At 42.4% G+C, this 20,011-nt stretch overlaps 2 protein-coding genes across 2 annotated transcripts in view; one reads left to right on the forward strand and one right to left on the reverse strand.

Annotated features, from left to right (window-relative positions):
• The window catches only part of Myc (bHLH transcription factor Myc), a 35,386-nt gene extending 16,252 nt beyond the window's left edge, over positions 1-19,134 (reverse strand). Inside the window, exons 1-2 of the mRNA XM_071708356.1 lie at positions 17,986-19,134; positions 10,869-12,074 (exon numbers count right to left, since the gene is read on the reverse strand). Coding sequence (XP_071564457.1) covers positions 10,869-12,074; positions 17,986-18,244 — 1,465 coding nt within the window. The 5' untranslated portion in view covers positions 18,245-19,134. The remainder of the gene's footprint in view (positions 1-10,868; positions 12,075-17,985) is intronic.
• Mp (collagen XV/XVIII-type protein multiplexin) overlaps positions 1-20,011 on the forward strand; it is a 480,457-nt gene that overhangs the window by 175,192 nt on the left and 285,254 nt on the right. The gene's annotated exons all lie outside the window — the stretch shown is intronic.

The raw sequence follows: 20,011 nt of genomic DNA on the forward strand, positions 1-20,011 counted from the left end.
GCCTGAATTAATCGATTCGGTGTGCCCCGTTGATGCCGAAATAAGGAGAATGATAATAAGGAATACGTAGACAATATCTTGCAGAGGATAACGAATGCGGTACCGCGCGTGAACGTACGTGCGTGCACCCACCCACGTCACGTCGCGCGTTATCTGCGAATCGAGTCGCCCGCCGGGTCGCGACGTGTCACTGCGTGAGTAACAACAAGTACGTCGAAAAAAAGAAGTCGCACGCGGTGTTCCTGCTCCGTTGGTCTCGCCGTTCTGCCCGTTCGCACGCGAATACGGTCGCGGACGATGATACCATAGAACGGAGGGGATAAATATTTTCACGAGATACAAGCGGCTCACATGGCGTCTAGAGGGAACATTGGCGGGAGTCGACGTCCGTCCCGGTGACCAGACGTAATCGGAGCACTCCCACACACGCCAATAGCCGGCCATAACGATGCATTAACAAGGAGCATCGGGATAATTCCTTCCCGTTCGCTCGCGAGAAAGTGCGGCCGAATGAATCATTCTGTGCCTTCCACGTGCGAAAGTAGGCGTCACGAGTATCACGTCGGAACGTTGGAACGCGAATTGCTTTGAAATGCGACTCTAATCTCTCGTAATCGTCGATACGATCGTCATGCTTTCGTAAAATAACAATGTACGGCGAGACAATACGAAAAATTTCCGTAAAAATCTTGCGAAATTTGTTGTTGACGAAAAGTCGCGACGAGTGATTCATCGATAAGTTTAGATGATTTTTCGCAAAACATTTCGCAGCATTGAGCCTAACGCATTCAAGTGGCACCAGAAAAAAGACGGAGGAATGCCTCATCTCACTCGCACGAATCACTTACGGAAAATGTCAATTTATTCTCTCTCTCTCGCTCTCTCGCTGCCGTTTCACTTCTCTTTCTCTTTCTCTCTCCTTCTCTTCATCTACCTGTGCCTCTCTTACTCTCTCCCTTTTCTTCTCTCCTCTTAGCATTCCTTCCCCGTACCGTTCCACCGCATTATCGTTTCGAGAATAGACGAGCGACTGGCATACCGTCTCGGACGAGAAATGCAATAAGAACGAGAGGACGACGAAACGGCCAGCCGATCGAAAGGTAAAGGAAGGATTGTTAATTATATTACTCATTCGATGGCAATGCTCGCATTTCATGCAATTAATGAGCAGTATAATTAACAATCGGTGACGATAAACTGGACTTGCCATCAGAATCCATTCATTCGATTTCATAATACAATTAAAAATTGCATATTTGATTTTGTTAATATTTTCTACAATGTTTTCTCGAGCTATAGAAAATAAAAAATGCAGAGAATAAAGATTTCATTCAAATTACTAAAATACTTTTTGTAAATTAAATGCAACCCCCGTTATATAGTCAAATCACTAGACTAATTGAAACAGAGTTAATTAAATCGAATTATATTTAAAAATGAGTACTTTTTTCGTTCATTGCAAATTTTTAGACGGAAAAAAACAGGAGATGAGGGATCGATTGCTTGACCAAAAAAGTAGTCAAAACGTTGTCGACGACACTGGACCGGCATTCCCAAATCAGATTTTGCCGGTCTGACATTTTGGGCGTTCGACTCGGTCTCTTAATTGCCGGTGCAAGAGTCAAGGCGTCCTGGTTAGTCGACCAGACGATTCCTCTTTTTATCTCCCCCTCTTTCTCTCTTTATCTCCTCTTCTCCTTCATTCGCACGGCGATAACCGGAAACGATATTGTGCAAAACTGAAATGCGTCGCGTTTATGCGGGAATAACGATAAATCTGTTCGACTGAAAATGATAATTACGGTGTTATCTAAGCCTTTCGAATAACATTTAAATAACTTACACGCGATGGATTTAAAATTATAATGACGCCCGCTGCGCGTAGGGGTATTACTTTAAGCAATGCAAAGCAGGTTTTAGCTCGTATCGCGATTCTAAACTTAGCCCATACAGGCATAGACATGATATTCTCGCGTGCAATGGCGAAGTTTAACGCTTTCTTCAATTATCTACGCAGAAATTGCGACGATGCCAAACTCGAGGAAATCAGCTTTGCGATATTGAATCTTTCGCAAAATATTTTTTGCGCGATTAATATGACGTGCAACGGTGGACTTTTAAACGGAGATCCCAGTGTACCGTTTTATTATTCCGGAAGAATTCCACTCCCATTAGAAAGTCCTAGAAGCGACTTCAGTGGGCGCTCTTGCTACGGCACTTATCTGCAGTCTCTCCCACGCGGCTGCAGTTAATGAATGAATGGATTGCGTCATCTTACGGAGATGCGCTTTTACGTACAGTCCCTGCACAAAAATAGGCACCCACTTGTTCTCCCGAGGGAAAGGCGTAATTGTAGCTAGTGGGAGGAGGAAATGTAGAAAAAGAGGAAGAGGAAGACGGTGAAAGTGAGAAAGCGATGCGCTTTTTTGCACTTTATAAATCAGAAAAGAAACAGAAAAATAAGTGATAGTATTATTTAAAGTTTAAGGTAAATCCCTTAGAAGTAATTAACAAAGCAGACTGCAGAAGGTGCAAAAACATAATGAGAAAAAGAAAACTATAAAAATATCTAAAATTCTTAAATAAGATGTTAAAAAATAATAATAGTAACGATGGTGATAACGAGCAAGGTTTGACAGACAGAAAGAGAGAATGAAAGAATAGTTGGTTTCTAGGTTTCCGTTCAGATAGAATATTAACTAATACCTTCGCAAGATGCCAAACCCGTCTACGTGCAGAACCGATACGCAAAATTGTTTTGCAATAACCAGAAGGCGCGTTACGTTCGCGGTGAAACTGCATTTCAATGATATTAGAATACAACCCACGTCAACCGCCCGTATTATATACGTATTTTAATAATGGACTGCCTGACATTTTCCTCACTTTCGTGCGATAGCTTTCGTAACGCAACGTTAGTCAGGATAAATTCAGTACCGCCGTGTAATTATTCTATGCCTATTAACGTTCCGATTTTTATTTGTCGATCAATTGGTGACTTTACGAGTTCTGCTATTTTTCATAAACAGAAGAATGTCAGAATATATAAATTCTAAGCGCTATATATTCGAAGCAAAGATAATACCAAGAATGTCACAAGGTATCAAAATGTTGATCAGTGACATTTATCAATATTTCTGCGAGAGGCACAAAGCAATAAAAAGAAAGAGAGAGCGAGAGAGAGAGAGAGAGAGAGAAGGGGACAAGGTATGAAGTCTAGTCGCGGCCGTGGATTTAAAAGCTGCAAATAGAGGGAGACCAGATTTCTCGACAACAGTTTGTAATCGCATATAAATTTCAACGAAGACGCGGAAAAGCTGCGCGTTTCACCTGTTTCTCCGAAATCGAAATTGACTTTCAGACGCGCATAGCAGCACGCGCATGACCGCCGTCTGTATTTGCGAAACGCGCGAATCCTGATTCCGATGCGACGCGCGCAAGTAACGAGCGTTCCAACGCGCGACTTTCCTGGAAGCTTTAAGTGAGGAATTTGCATGAGGAACGGAACCCGCAGTGCAGTCTATGCCATCGATGGAAAAAGAACCTGAGTGGGATTGCGTGCGAATACCACGAAAGGTAGCTTCAAACATAAGACGAGTCGTCGACTTCCTTGAAATGCGACGGCGTGCAAATTAAACGCGGGTGAAGTTGATCAAGGCGTGTGAGAGAAATTGCCGCCGACGCACACAAGTGGATTAAAAGTGTCGCGAGCTTCTTGTGAATTCTTTAAGTACCGGGCATTAATACTTCGCTGTGCATGTAGAAGAACTTTACTCATTTGTAATTCTGATGTCAAATTATTTCGAGTTCGCTCATTAATTTATTTATACGTCTTTTAATAATTCATTTTAATAATTCCTTTTTTGTATTTTTATCTCTGGCGATGATTTTTATAAGAGTGAGATTTTTATGTACGATTTTTTAACCGCTCGCGCTACTTATTTTTAAAAGCAACTTCCTAAGTGTTTAGGAGCGGCGAAAAGTCCGGTCCGCCGCTGAAAACTGATCCGTCGGTCGACGTTAATCACGAGATTCCGAGATGCGATCCTGATACGGCGAGCAAAATGCACTCGTTTTTTGTCGGTCGCTCAGCCATCCCGGTCCTCACCTGGTGATTAATCTTGCAAGACGCGAGATCGAGTGGTCGGCTCGAGTTCGTGGAATTTCATGATCGTTCAACCGGGAATTTCCTGGCTCCCACTACGCTCTGTCGGCTCTACAGAGCCGACGGTGGTGGCGATATATCGCGGATCGCTGTCGTTGTTGATCGCACATATCGTTGCGTTCGCGAGGCCTTGATGATTAGCGGCGCCTAAGCTTGGCGCCAACAAACGTCGTCGCAATTCGCGCGATTTTCACACGAGGAAAATTCACAGAAAAATGATTACTCACGCAGGGAATTGAATGATTACGTTCTGAAGTGTTTACACTCGAATTCGACTCTTCACTGACTTTAGCATTGGATAATATTTAACAATGATCGCTATACTGACGTAATTGTTAAATCCATATCTAAAATATTTAACAAATAAATGTGAAAGGTTACTATGTCGCAAGGAGTACAAAAGAACGTCATCCATAATATCGGGAATTATCAGTTCCGTGCGGGAAGCTATTACGGACAATTGACCGATTGTGAATGAAACATGCTCGTTTCCCTGACGTACGCCGGGATTCAGTTCTCAGCGATGAATCATCCCGTTACAGGTCGATGCAATGAATCATGTGACAAGGCAGATCCGCTTTTCCGAGAAAAATCCGCGCGTCAATTTTTAGTTCACCGTTCTCTACTTGGAGTATTTCCAACTTTGTAATGCTAGTACGTAGAACGTGCTCGCCAATGTTTCTTCAAGGAAACGCGACTGAAAGATCAACGCGATGCGGTTAGACTAAATTCCAATAAGCATTTCTACAACTGTAATTTATTATTACAGACACTGTTCCGTATTTTTTTTTAATAGACGAAAATAGCGCTGATATAAGCAGTGCACCTAAGAAAATCAATAAGTCTCGATTTCCTCAAATAATATTTATTTATAAAAATCGTGATTGTTATATCTATATATATTTATTGTTTCATCCAAGATTATTATTGAGATATTTATTCGATAGAATTATTTAAATCAAGCAAATGTGCAAAAGGCAGATGCCGCGAGGGCTACGTGCTCCGCGTGATACATCGTTGACTATCCCCCGTCACACGGTGCACAACTGCGGCGCGAATGGCAAAAAGGCTTAACCGCATTCCGGCGACCATTTAAACCACCGCTGCGGGGTCCCACGCCTGACCGCAAACGGCGATCGACGGAGCGGACCGACAGACCGGCAGACCGGCGAACCGGCCGGCCGGGCCGCGCCGGCCGGCCGGCTATCGGTTGACGTCACTTGGTGCCGCGCGACCTTCGAGTTCCCGCGCGATCGAAGGCGCATGCTCCATCGATCCTCTCGGTTGTGCGAATGGAAGATCACGCCCGAAGAAACTGTCGGCGCGAACAAACGCGTCGTTCGGAGCGCCGTTATATTGATAGAACGCGCCGAAGTATGATTGACAGATGTACGTACCGAGCAAATATCGAGTTACTTTAATTTGATTTCTTAATTACATTAAAATGATATAAATATAATTATATAATAAATTTATTTAAATCCGATGTTTGTACAGCAGATTGAGCGATTACTCGTTTGTAGCTTTCCGCTGAGTGGAACGAGCGCGCGTAAGTCAGATAAGACGGCTACTTATCCTTTCATCGAGATATATGCATATGTATTTTCGCTTAAGAATGTCTCCGTTAAATTGCTCACTTAATATACGCTGTAGTCGCGCAGAAATGTTCATTAGATTTTCGATGGAGGAATGTACATTAATTATGTACATTCTCAATTAAGATACTGGAAATGAACGTAGAAATCCGCGCAGAAATTCGTGGCGATTTAATATCTTAACTGCAAGACGCGTCGGACGAAGATGAGATAAAAGTATTCGCCTTGAAATTCAGATAATGAATCCGTTAATCCTTACTCGGTGCAACGCGACGAAGAGAACGCTCAAACACGTGATGCGATCACGAAGACCGTTCGTGAATACAAAAAAAACGACCATACGGAGTCAGTTTATCTGCGCCGGATGTCGGTCGCTTCGTATCTTCTCTCTGTAAAAGAGTAACCTACTGCGAAAAAAAGTAATCAATGTGACCCTCTCCCGGATGAATAGGAGACGAGAAGACCAGAGTCAGTGCAGAGGTCTGCAAAGATATGAAAAAAATAGCGTTGCTTCTTCGATCTTCCAAAAAAAAGAAAGACAAGGTCAGTCGGTGGCAATCACGGATTACGTAAAAATCGAAAGTCGATTGTTTGCGCGCAGACTATCTCACCGAGTGGCCGGGTTTTTCGCGTCGAACAGTTAATCGGATTCCGATAAGGGACTCGAAGGAATAAATCGATCCATTCCTCGCGGGATAGGTGATGACGATTACACGCGCGGGACGAAAGAATCGGTTCTCACGACGAGCACGCACACACCCAATGTCGAGAAATTTACGAGCGCGATTATGTCTTCATAAATCGGTACACGAGCGGCACGAGTATCCGCGCGATGTACATCGCGCGCTAAATGCGGCCATGATTCTTGGCCCGTGATAACGACAAACGCGAGTTTCGTCATGAAAGCTGATTAAAAAAAGAAAGAAAGAAAGAAAGAATCGGATGACCGCATTTAACGCTAAAAGCGGGTATCAGATCAAGTTATCAGCGGAGAAGTATTGAGAAGTGTAATTTGTAATTTCTTGTCCGAAAGACCGACCGACAATCACCTGTACGTCTCACCGATACGGCCGACCGCGATCAAAACCGGCGACTTGCACATCAGTGAATCGGCCAATTACCAATTACGAGCGGGCAACGTCAAGGTCGGATCTGCGACGTGTCCGGTCACATGCCACCACCGTCGTCGCGTCGTCTTGGTCAGATTCATTGGGATCCACGCTGTGGGTCCATTAAGGAGCTGCGGGTAGAGAGAGAGAGAGAGGAAACGCGGGCGGCACTTTTGACGAAGGAACCGCGGTTCGAACGTCCCACTGCTTTGCCGTTTGTGAAACGCCATTTGGCGCTTCATACTTCTCGAGATCTCCACAAATGATTGCTACTTAAGTCATTCGTGACAATGTTGCGAGATTGCAACATCCGACGCTGGGCGTCATCGGTCATTCAGATCTGCCGCATCTGACGATTTTAAACAGTACGTTTCCGTCAAGATCACGTTCGTTCTCTAACGACAAGCCCGTCTGACGCAAATCAGCAAATTGAATCAAAGCCGAATTAAATTAACTTGGCAAGTAACATCTCAGATCAGATTTTACGTGCATACTGATGCCTGCCTTGTACACTACTTGCACTTTAAACACAACGCTTTAGAAGCAAAGAAAGAGAGAGAGAGAAAATGAGGAAAAAAAGCAGTGTGGAAAACGCTGAGCTAAAAGCAATAGACCTATGTCGATCGATCAAAGGCCGAGCGCGTTAGCTGCGCTCGTCGGCGACCCTTGTCTTGTATTCCCGCCAAACCAATGCATCAGCGGCTTCGTTGCAATGCTCGCGCGCAAACAAGACGGAGACAGAGGACGATTATTCTAATCGGTAAAGTACCGCCGCGAGCGAGAGGCGCGCTCGTGGTAGGTACGTAATCATCTTCGAGCCGACGTACGTTACGTGTCTGGGTCACGAGCGCGTACGCCGCCGCCGTCGCGTGAGCGCACACATTCTCGTGTACGTATACATGCGTCCGATAGCGGCTGGTGTCGCCATGTGGTGCAATACACTCCTCAGGTGGCAAATCACGGGCGTGAGTTTACTGTCGAGCGACGTCGCCGTTGGATTCCAGCGCTGGTGGCGATTACGCGCGCGGAATACCCTTTCGCGGCATGGTTTAGGCATGTTCCGATTCCTCCGAGAGATTGCAGATACCTGTTTGAAGACGTAATCGCGCGAGAACCTGCGCCATTCTTAACGCCACGATCGCGACATTCAATAAGCAATTGCGTTTGAAATTTCAATGTAAATTCTTATAAAATAATAATTGCAAGAAATTAGATGATAACTTTAGATTACGACAAATTGCTAATTTTTTTAACGATTATTTTGCAACGATAAAAGTAAATGAGTTTGCGAACAAATTATTTTTATACCTTTGCGAAACGAAACGGTCACTTCAAGTCTACAAGGATAAATAGTGTTTTCCGAACTTGTTTATTTTTATCTCGCGTGTTTTATGCTCTCGGAGCAAAATCGTTCGGTTTGGCAAAAGTTCGAAGGCTATCGGAGATTAACAGAAAATGTTTTCCGCAAATAGAACACCTTGATTTTTGCAAACGACAGTACACGTGCATTTCGTTGCCCTCTTTCGCGCGCACGAGGCTACTTGGGAAGAAAAAAAGAACATTTATCATAGCTCGCGGCTTATTCGTGTTATGCAAGTCGCGTCTACCTCCTCAGTAGAAATTACACTATAGTTAGATACGGCATCGCGACACGTGAAGGAATGGCGCCTTCTACGAGGAAAACGTGCGGAACGCGTCCTAAAAGCCTTTCGCGCGCGTACAGCCGTGAAAATAAAATTGCAATTGTCGCGTGACGCACAATAACGATAATAACGCGGACCGAAATTATCAGAATTCATCGTGCAATCATTTAAAAATCGTCTCGCGTCTTCAGCGAATGTTCTTTGCTCTTTTTATTATGCGACAGCTAATCGATAATGAGAACGCTTTCAATAATTTGCATCTTATTATGCAACTTGCGAAAATATTGAGAATCGACAATTTAATAGACCGATATAAATTTTGTTAAAATAACAGATGAAAATGTGTGTAAATCTTTTTATCACGTGCACTGGGTGCATCGTATTTTCATTATTTTTCGTAATTTTTTTCGCTAATATTTCATGTTTGCCCGCTCAGATTTCGAGAGGCTAGGTAATCGTGATAGTTCGCAGAAACCCAGCGTCTTCGCGATCTTAATTCACGATGTACAAACCGATAGATAACTTTTCCTGACCTCGACACAATTTTGCCGATGCGCGCGAAGATACGAGACGAGAGGAATTTTCAACGGCCGGCCCCGGCCGGGTCGCGCGGCGATCGATACTACGGCGATCTATCAACTCACGACGCTCCTTCGTCGATGGTAATCATTGGTGTCATTGAGGGAGAAAAACAGTGCCGAGAGAGGTCGGTAATTAAGTAACACTTACGATGCTGCGAGCGCGCTCGCACAACATTCTTCGTCAATATTGACTCAGGAACGGCGATGCAACGCGAATCGGACCTACCCATTGTTCGCGATTGTAAAAGACGTACGAGTGCGCTCGATATTTTATGTCCTATACATCGGAGATGACTGTACACGCGGGATAAGAAATCTACCTCCGTGAAGGATCGCGGGCATCGTGCGCGAAAACGCAATGCACATCGTGCATTTAATGGTTGTTTAGCGAGACGATAACCGTTTCGCTGAAATACACCTCGAGAGGATATACACTGCAAATATCCTTCGAGTCCTAGAAATACCATCAAACGCCTCCAGCATGGAAATTCATAGGAGATACGGTGGTTAGCATAGCATTTACAAGTTAAACAGATTTTAAGATCGTGGAAGGACGAGAATAAGCTTCGGAGGATTTTTTCATTCGCGCGTCCGAGTAAATAAGCTGGATTTATACGAAACAATATTCCACGGAGATTTACATAATATCCGGGGAATCGAATAAAAGAAAAATTACGTAATATATTGCACGCATAATCACGGCGAATCATTCGACGATCGCGATTGCGCGACGATGAAACAACATCACGTCGTCGCTGCGACGATGACAGGCGTTGTTGCAGTTTTAATGAGAGATATTCGAGGCGTTAATCAGCGCGAAATCCGGTGCGCTCGCGTATCGCCTGACCCGTTACTTCGAGACGCACGTGTCTCTCGCTTTATCGAATACTCGTCCCTTTCCTTCTTATCGCTCTTCTTCTGTTTCTTTTTTTTCTACCACCTTTCCTTTCCTTCCGACGTACTGACGAATCAATTCTGCGGCGGCACGAAATTCTCACGGGATCTCTCTCGCAATAAATTACTGCCTAAGGACGTTATAGTCTGCCGAGCTCCGCGCTCGCGCACGAAAACGAGTTTCTCAGTCGTCGTTCGCGCGAACGAACGAGCGAGAACGAGCGCGATGACGAGTAACCGAGTCCCCGCGATTAGCATACTCATGCGGGTAGGCGAATTCGGTGCCCTAATGCACTCCGGGCATTATGCCGCCGATTACGCGATCTCCCGCGTCTGAGATATCATACCGAACTCAAAATATTTCGACAAATACTCTATTTCGTTTTGACATATTCACATTATATCACACAGCATCTTTTCGCGACTTTTCATGCGTTTCCCCAAATAGCTTTAGTGTGAAATGCAGAAGGAAATAAAATAGTGCAAAATTTGCTCGTAAAATAAACCTATTAAAACAAGTAATTTGTCTACTTGCACACACTGTGCAGGTAGAATTTGTGATCTACCGAGGAACAATTCGTATCTTGTTATCTCTATTATCACCAAAACATAAGTTTTTGTCTTCAAATAATGCATATGAAATATTACGCTTCTGTAATGTTGGACTAGGTAAAAATTAGCATTTATTATTTCTTTATTATTAATATTGAGCGTATTATCAACAGTTAATTCTAATCAAAATTAGCGCAGCTATTGAGATGTTATACAATCAGCGGTTATCTTAAATTCGAATTGTATAAAAAAGCCAATAATCGTTCATCGTTAAATCGCGAAAAGATTTCATAAGAAAGTTCGAGGCATCAAAAGTACATTTCACTTACCAGACTCCATTTCCAACCGTTCCGCGCCTTCGGGCTCATTCAGGTGATAGCAATGATCGCTGAGGGTGTTCTTGATATCGTTTTGTCGTTGATTCTCCTCGGTTTTCCTCCGACGCCGTCTACCGCTGGCTATGCCCTGCTGGCTCTGGCTAGTAGAAGACTGCTCTTCATTGTTCAATGAAGGTAAGCTTCCTGTCAATCCTATATTGATATACTCGGATACGTTCATTTGATGCTGGAAGGTCGGCTCCTCGTTTGTATCACCGTTCTGAGTCGCCTGTTTGTGAAAGTTTAACTCTTTCATCATTTCTATTTCATCTTGATTTTCTTCTTCAGGGTTTACTTGTTGGTTATACGATGTGACAACGTTTTCTTGACAATTTAGATGAGAAGTTAACACAGGTTGACCAGAAGATCGAAGGATTCTGGCGGAAGAAAATTGACCAGAAGTTGACGAAAGTTGACCGGAAGTTGACGAAGATTGACGGAAGTTGGCGGAAATTGACGGAAGTCGATGGGGAATATTCATTGCGCCTGAATTCGTATTTTTGACATTTTGTTGACATCTTAGAAGGCTCCTGTTGGCTATCCGCGTTTTAGGTTGACATTGCTGGACATTTTTGTTTTGATTCCCAAGACTGACATTCTCATATTTGACGGTTTCAGACAGCATGCGATTAGCATTTTCACGCGTTATAAAATGTTGATAAACAGAGTTATCTTTCGTGAGTCTATTGACTTCTTTTACCTCACTTTTTGTCACCGGGTCATACATTTTGTGCTGGATAATCGAATCTTCCTCAGTTTCTGACCAGATTAACTGGTTAAGCCACTCACGCGTTGTCATAGTTTCATAATCTGGATAAATCGCCCATTGTCTTAGTAATTTTCTTAGTTCTTCTTCCCATTCTGGGTTCGGTTCCTCTCGCAGCGACTGCTGCCATTCCTGCACACCTAAATCTTCTAGCTCCTGCTCTGAATAGAGATGAGGCTCCGGCTTCGTCTCCGTCTCTATCTCCGATTTCGACTTCGGTTCTGCTTCCGATTCCGAATTCGATTTTAGCTCAGGTTTCGGTTCTGGCTCCGGCTCTGGCTTTGACTTCGGCTTCGGCTCTTGCACCACCTGCGGCTCTTGCACCGGCCACTGGAATTGGATTTTCGCCTTCCTTTCCTCATTTGCGATAGTTGTAGCATTGTTCCAAGGATCTAAAACATTAGAAATTGATTTATGATTTTTTAAAAGCAGATTTGTATATAATAACAATAATTAATAAAAAATTACGTTGTTAATTATTATATTATTATATTAATTATTTACGTTATATTAATAAAATTAGTGTCTAATGCATTTAAAAATTCAAAGACATCCTTTTTTTTATATCACTTTCACGAATAAATCATTAACTGCATAATGACAAAAATATAAGACTCTCGCGACACATTGTGTTAAGACTTGCAAAAATTAAATTAATAAATTAATTAAATGGTATTTAATAAAAAATGTTTAATCCATAAAAGGTTTATGATTTAAATGAAATATTTGTATCAAATAATTAAATATTTGTGTCAAATAATCAAAGTTTTGTTTAAGTTCTGTGAGCAATATGTTAAAGTAAAAAATGAAAAAATTGTTATCAGATGTTATGATTGAAAAAATAGAAATATATGAGATACCACAAAAATGTCAAAAATAAATTTTAGAATTTCATATTTTCCTATTTTTTTCTAATTCGGTTATTTAATGATCGTGGAATCTTTACTTCTTAGTATTTTCCACTGTTGATTGCAACATGTTGCTTCATTGCAATAGAGTAACGCGCGAAATTGCATCACGTACCATAATGCCGGTGCATTATCGTGTATATCAATAAAACAGCATGTAATTAGTAATTTCGAAAATAGGAATGAAGGTTGTAAACATGTGCATAACACTATAAGAAAATAGATGATCTTTTCATTACACGTACATGTTCATAGTAAATTGTGACAAAAGACCTTATTTGCCGATAAATAATACGAAAAGGAGCCAAAATGGATAACGTAACGCCACAAAGTGACAAATTATTATTCGCGAAACTGTTCTGACCGTTAATAAGTCATCAACATCTAGCTATCATCAGGATAGCCTCTTATCTGTATAGGGAACTATTATATCTAACGTGTTATTTATACCCTTTCAGGATGCATTTCGTCGGTGGTTTGCTAACATTAAAGTATGCGATCCTTAATGTTACTTTCTAATACACGTAGTCGGCCAACATCCAACATTACTTTCTGATCTAATTCGATCAGCTGCAACATTTCGTAACAGAGAAATGTATATGTCGTGACTTCTCGATAAAACGTGTATCTATATAACTTTATATGCGATACATATATAGCCTACCGAATACTTTTTAAATAAATCAATTAAAATCGAGGAAGCATAAAGAAGAAAACGCGGGATTAATCTGTAATCGTATGTCATCATTATGCTCAAAATTTAAAATACGTAAATTGAAAGAAAAGGTACAAACGATTGCATAACATTACAGATCACGTCCTTCTCAAAACAATTGATTCGTTTATGACATAGAATTAAATGTATTCGGTAATTCAAATCGGGAGATTCAATCGGGGTCAACCCAATGGCAGCCCTTTGGGGGTTCGATGATCTATAAGAACCGATAATATATATGGAAGCAATTGCGGCGACTGAAAATACACGGAAGCGCCAGTGTTATACCTAACGTGCGATGATTCATCGCTTGACTGTTCCAATGAGATCCGCTGGGATTCAAGATTGCAGTTTCGCCTAAAGCAGATGGGAAACTGTGTGTACGGATGACGCCTGTGGGTGATCCGTATGAATCACGATTACAGAAAGATCAGTTTCACCGATATTTTCGTGCCAGTATAACTTCCCTTTCTTCCGACTCCTATTTACGAGTTTACCAAATTTTCAGCCAAATGTTCACTAATTATTAACTATCTAGTTTCTGTTACACTTTCGTCTCAATTATTTTTCAAGCGGCGCAAAATAATCTCTTCGTATTAAAATGGTGATAATTAGTTAACTCGTTTGTATTCTACAATCGACTGATTTTTTAACGCGCGAGAGACACGACACGATAAACGAAAATATAGTGACAGCACGGACGATGTTCGAAGAGTGAGTGTGTGTAGATCAATTTGTTTAACCTTGAAGGAAGAAAGAGAAAGAAAGAAAGCAGAGGACTACAAAATAACGTTAAAATAAAAAAAATGGACACACAAAAATATAAAAGATATAAATATAGGGAAATGTTGAAACAACAGAATTTAATAGAAGAAAACGTTGGAAAAATTTAATTTGATTTATAATATATTCTATCAATATGAAAAGTAACGGTAGTATTCGATAAAAAATATATAACTAATGAACTATATAGCTCTCATGTAAATATATTTCATGTGTGTACCTTACAACGATCTTCACATCCCAATTTCTTACGTTTTCGACAATATTGACAGTTTCACGGGTAAAAAGTTACGGGTTAAAAGGTAACTGGTGTGGGAGACGAAGTTTATAAGCCTTGAGAACCAAAGGACTGCTTCGCGACTCGGCGAAGAAAAAACTGCTCTCGTCCATAGCTCCGAGCACGCGAACAACAAATGATCGAGCATGCAAACAGACGTGTGTTGACACACGGCACGACTTAATTATCGGTCACTGTCACTCGCGCGAGAAAATTATAAAGCTTTCAATTTTTTTTAACGACTTAAAAGAAATAGGTCAATGGGACAATTATGATTTGTACGAAAAGTAATAAAAAAGTTATAAAAAATTTCATTAATGCATATTTCATCGTGTTAAAAAAAATAATGGAAAGATTATGTAAAAATGATGCAGAAATTGTTGATCGAACGAAAACAGATTCCATAATAATATGATCGCAAACGGGACTGTCGATATTCGGGTATACCCGGATGTTTTTCGTGCCCGTCACGCATCTGTCAGTAGCGGTAGTCGAAATCAGCTGTAAGAGCCGCGATCGCGTCCAGCGCTATAAATTATAGTTAGTATCACGAGAGGTGACAGATAATAAGTAATTATCGAATAATATTTCGCACTTTGCACTATTGTATCTTCGCTGATGGGGCACGTAAAGGCAAAGATAAAGACATTTCTTTTACGTAATAGAAACTCACTAATTGTAAAATCGAATCCATTCGGCCGAGATATCATTTGGCGACGTGATATATTTAGAATATTCCGTCTCAATTTTATATTTCCGCGATAACAGGGTTAATTCACTCATTGCGCGTACACATCGAATCTCTACTGACGCATTGATTTCGATTTGTTATATTTATCAGGTTTTCTTAATACAATAACTTAATTGTAGATTGTGCGTCCGAAAGTCGATAAACAAAGCTTTTTTGACACATATATGCACATGTTATCTCGTTAACTCTCCGTTTATGCTTATTAAATGTACTTGATTGCGTTAAATAGATGAGATAGGTCAGTAACGTGGAGACGAGTCAATATCATAGCGCCATAGACATAGGTCAGGACGATAGCATTATAGAAGTAGGTCAGTATATCGCGGCATACAGGGTGTTCATAAAATCTTCCGAATTTTTTAAAAAACGTAAAAAGGATTAATTTTTCGCTATTGTTTTCCTTTCCTTTGGACAATAAACAATCTGAAGAGCTTGCATTAACCATCTGCAACCTAAGTTATTTATCGAGTTTGAGATGCAGACTTTTTAATCAAATATTAACATATCTTTTAACATTCTACGTTTATTGAATTCAATTCTCCGCGTTTCGCCGGAATCTATCCCGTTCATTTTCGCGGGCGCGCTGTTTCGCCTGTCGCTTCGTCGCGGTCTCTCCCCTTTAGGAAAAGCAGCTTCACCGTTGACGTAAAATCGTCGCGGCCAAATCGCACCGCGCTTCACGACGAGAGAAATTATTCGAGCAGATCTGATAAGGAGCAGGAAAGCCGCTTTCGTTCGGACTTTCGAAAATATACGGACGCGTGCATGACGGCGCGACGCGCCAACACGATCACGGGCGTCGCGAGCGAACCCCCTTTGCTGCCTATACAAGTCGCGCGAGAAACGGGAAACCGGTCCAGGCGGGTACGCCCGGCTTCCGCCGAACATTATCACTCGAGCATGTAACGAGCCGACAACTTTTCCATCGGATGCTAATTAAGGGCGAGCCGGTACGAAAAGCTGCGCCTGGAAGGAACGATCGGCCGACTGGCTCGGCGATTAAATCGGAGCAGCGAGTTTTCCGTCGATGATCGATGAAAGTTGAACACGCGTCAAGTACACGCATTTTTTTATCATGTCAAACGGCTTTATCAGCCAGTGTGTCAAACGAGGAACCCACGCGATGCGCCGATAAAAGAATCGCGACATAGTTGCAGTTGCAAAAACAAATTAGCAATTCTCAGAAAATAAATCGGAAAACACTTCACAGAGATAAATGCATTAAAAAGTTTTTTGGCTAAGTGTCCATAGACTTTCGAAGAAAAAAAATATAGCGAATATGTAAATATTCTTTTCTCTATAGAACATATATGACTAGACAAAAAAGCGAGGGCACGAATGTAATTGACATGTGTCGCGAAATTGAAAAGAAGATACCTCTGACTGCTTCACTTCTAATCCTAAACTTTTTTGCTTGTGTAAAAAATGGCACGTTTTATTCGGGGTACAGGTATACCCTCTTTCCGACGAAAACATAAATTGACAAATGCACGATGAGAAACGTAGGTATACATCTCGCACACATTCAGAATGAAAACCGAAAACAGGTACCGTTTATTGCTCAATTTTTGGCGGTAACGCCGTAATTGCGCGCGATCGCAGTTTTTCTGGAAAAAAATAAACAAAAGCAAGAATATCTTTTAATTAAATGCACCAGCGAATAGATAGAGACGAAAAAAAAAGAAAAATTCATGTTTCTCATTTATCTTGGAAAGTTATGAGAAGAAATTCTCCGACTGGACGAAAAGAACAAATTTGGAGAAACAATTCGCGTTTTTCCTGCCCTGAGAAAGATTCCTTTCGCGCATTAAGCATAGAATGCGCGTTATAAGTGCGTCAGGTTGAGCCTGCCGCGTCCGCGCGTTTCCGCTCGCGTGCTGAGCGACGTGCACGCGCGGGCACCAACATCAGCCCCGTCACGCTTCGTAAAGAGCCTTTTAAAAAGCGCAACACACGTGAATCGGATTCCTACGAGCGAGCGCACGCATCATACTCATTCCCATCGATTCCCGATAAACTCGATGCTCGAGTCGCGCTCGCGGCAGGTATGGGAAAGGTTCGATGAACCGGCCCGGCCGCGGGCAAGTACACAGCTGCTAATTATAGAAGTTACACGTTAATCTTATTATTCATATTTGTATCCTAGATTTTAGCCCGCGTGAATTCTTCGGTAAAGTTTCGCCGAGTTATCCATTAAGCTCCATACGCGCCGATATCGTCAAATCGAGATAAAAAAGGGGAACGTCAACTTGCTCGGTCAGAAAAAAAGTGATCGTTATAGCCCGATCCGTCCACGGTTTATTCTCGTCTCTCTGGTACACAGGGTACACTATCTATTGTTTAAGCGCACGATCGCCACCCTTTCCCCGCTCTTACGCCAAGGAGTAAGATCACGTGGAAAGCGGTCGGTCTAATCGTGTTTCACGGGGGGGGGGGGGGTAGGGGGAGAACGACCCCCCCCGTAGAAACACGTCGGCTTCTGGCGGCTTTGGCGAACAATCATTGCGACGTCTCTCCGATCTAGTCGCGACTAGTTAAAAATAAACTTTCAGATTTTGCAATCGCGAAAGCGTGTCGCGTCGAGTCGCCGGCCGGCCGGCCGGCCGGCCGCGACGCAGAGCGTCACCACGAGCGTGGGTGATGACATTCGGCATAAGTGAGACGTGAGACGTCGCATTGAGTGCAAACCTTCGTGAAGGAACGACCGTAGTCGATGTACCCAGATTCTGACTCTCATTCGAAATACGCGATTTTTTTAAGAGATTGAGGAGAGCTAATCTCGAGGGGAAGTTTCGCAAAGCAAAATCGCCGTCCCAATCGGGAAGGCACGTCCAATAAAGTAGAATAAGTAGATAAATGAAATATAAACCTTTTTTCGCAAAAGGGTACGTGACCCGCTGGAATCTCTGTGTGAACTGCGGCACAAAATCTATTAGCTGCACCGCCTTGAGCATGTCCTCCCGCTCCTTTATCTTCGGGCTGATCTGCGCGATATATTCGAGTATATCTATCGGCTTCTTCACCGAGTTTACATTACGAAATTTTACGAATGCATCGTTGCGCTGGTGGAGCTTCGCCATCGCGGCAGGCACGGAAGGCATCAGCATTTTCGTTTCCATCTGTACCATTTGTAAGGGTTTAATCTCGATCGGTGTATCAACCCAACCGTGCACACTCCACCGAGGGTTTGATCTTCAATTTTCGTTACTTAACACACCGTGTTAGCTCACTTCACTCCAAAATTATTCGGACCCGATCGAGAGAAGCACTCCGATCGCGCGTAACGAACTGTCGTCGGTATTCTATCCTTCTCTGTCCCCGTTACTCTTCGCAACGATCCGAAACGCGAACCGGCGAACACTGTCGCGAACGCTAGCTAGAGCTGCGTGGCCCGGCGCGCGTACGCGCTCGCGCTCGCGCGCGCACGTGTGTATGTGTGTGATGTGTGAACTCGCGAGAGTCGTCGGTCTGTCTGGAGCCACGTACGTGTGTTCGACCAAAAAAAAAGCGTTTATTATAGTATCCGTTGGTCGTGTCGTTTATACGTCCTGCTCGTTTTGCTGTCACTGACGGCGCCGCACCGAAGAAACGATATACCGTGACTACTACTGTTACTACTGACGTCGCTGTCGCTGCCTCTACTGCCACTGTCGTACCGTGTCAGACGAGGAATGAATTTCATTCTCGGCGCGCGACTCCGGAGACTCTAGGCACCAGGCGGCTTTACTAATCTCTGCGCACTGTCACGCGCACTGTCTACCGGCAACCGGATGCGTGTACCTCACCTTACGGCAGGTCAGACGCGACTGGAGTGGACGCGACTGCTGAACGCTCGGAAATCGGATTCGTCTATCTTGCAGCTTAGGGAGCCGTCGCGCCGCGCCGCGCCGCCGGCCGCGCCGTTCCTCGTTCCTCCCACCCCAGCTCCGCTCGCTCGTGCGTCAGTGACGGCACCTACTTTGTTAGCGCCCGCTCCATCAGTGCGAGAACAAATCATACGACAAAGGTTCTCCTACGGACAAAAGTCCTCAACGCTATTGGCCAGAAGAATTACCAATATTTTTCCAATGACCAATAAATGTTGCAAGGAGGATTGACCTGTGTTAACGAAATTGCCGAACTTGGGCAACTAGTCTCATAGTAAGAACATGTCACTATCGAACTGTATGGTTCTCGCGCTCTCTTTGATATTTGTATTAATTATTATACTTTGTTAGCTAATACTATTGAACAAAAAAGTGACTTTTTCGCGCATAAGAACGAGAGTAACCGTTTCTCGTACTTTTTGAATACGTTTATTAAATTATTCTGTCATGTCACAATTTTAAGAGATTTAAGGTTAAAATTGCAATAAGGGCTACTTTAGTGTACTTTGATATGTTATAACTATGATATGCGATGTGTTAGTTTTATTCAATCTAAATTACGTTAGTCGGAATAAAATTTACAATGCCTGTATTATCTAAATATATGCGTTCGCTTCTGAAATATAATTGCAAGAGGCGAAAGTGCCTTTTATGTTAATCATGTTAATATTAATTAATTGCAACAGATGCTCATTAAATAATATTTTTTACAAGATGCAAAGTATTGTATTCTAAATAGGGTACTAACTGCGAGGAATATATTTTACGAACATTGTACTTCAGATAAAGGATAACAATAAATGACTTTGTTTAATGTAAATAAAAGCATTGAAACAAAAGTATACCTACATTAGTTTAAGGCCACCCTGATACTTTCAAGAAATCGAATTTTTTGTATATTTAAATTGACATTTAAGTCTTAAAAATAATGTGTAGCCCGGTTTGAAAATTTGTCTTATTTTTCGAGTTACATTTCTTAACCGTCGCTCAGATAGAAAACGGTATATGTATTCGTCGACATGACCAACA

This window comes from Temnothorax nylanderi, unplaced genomic scaffold (genome assembly GCF_030848795.1).
Source record: "Temnothorax nylanderi isolate EJ_2023f unplaced genomic scaffold, tnyl_v1.0 TNYL_tig0066_pilon, whole genome shotgun sequence".
Classification (NCBI taxonomy): Eukaryota; Metazoa; Arthropoda; class Insecta; order Hymenoptera; family Formicidae; genus Temnothorax; species Temnothorax nylanderi.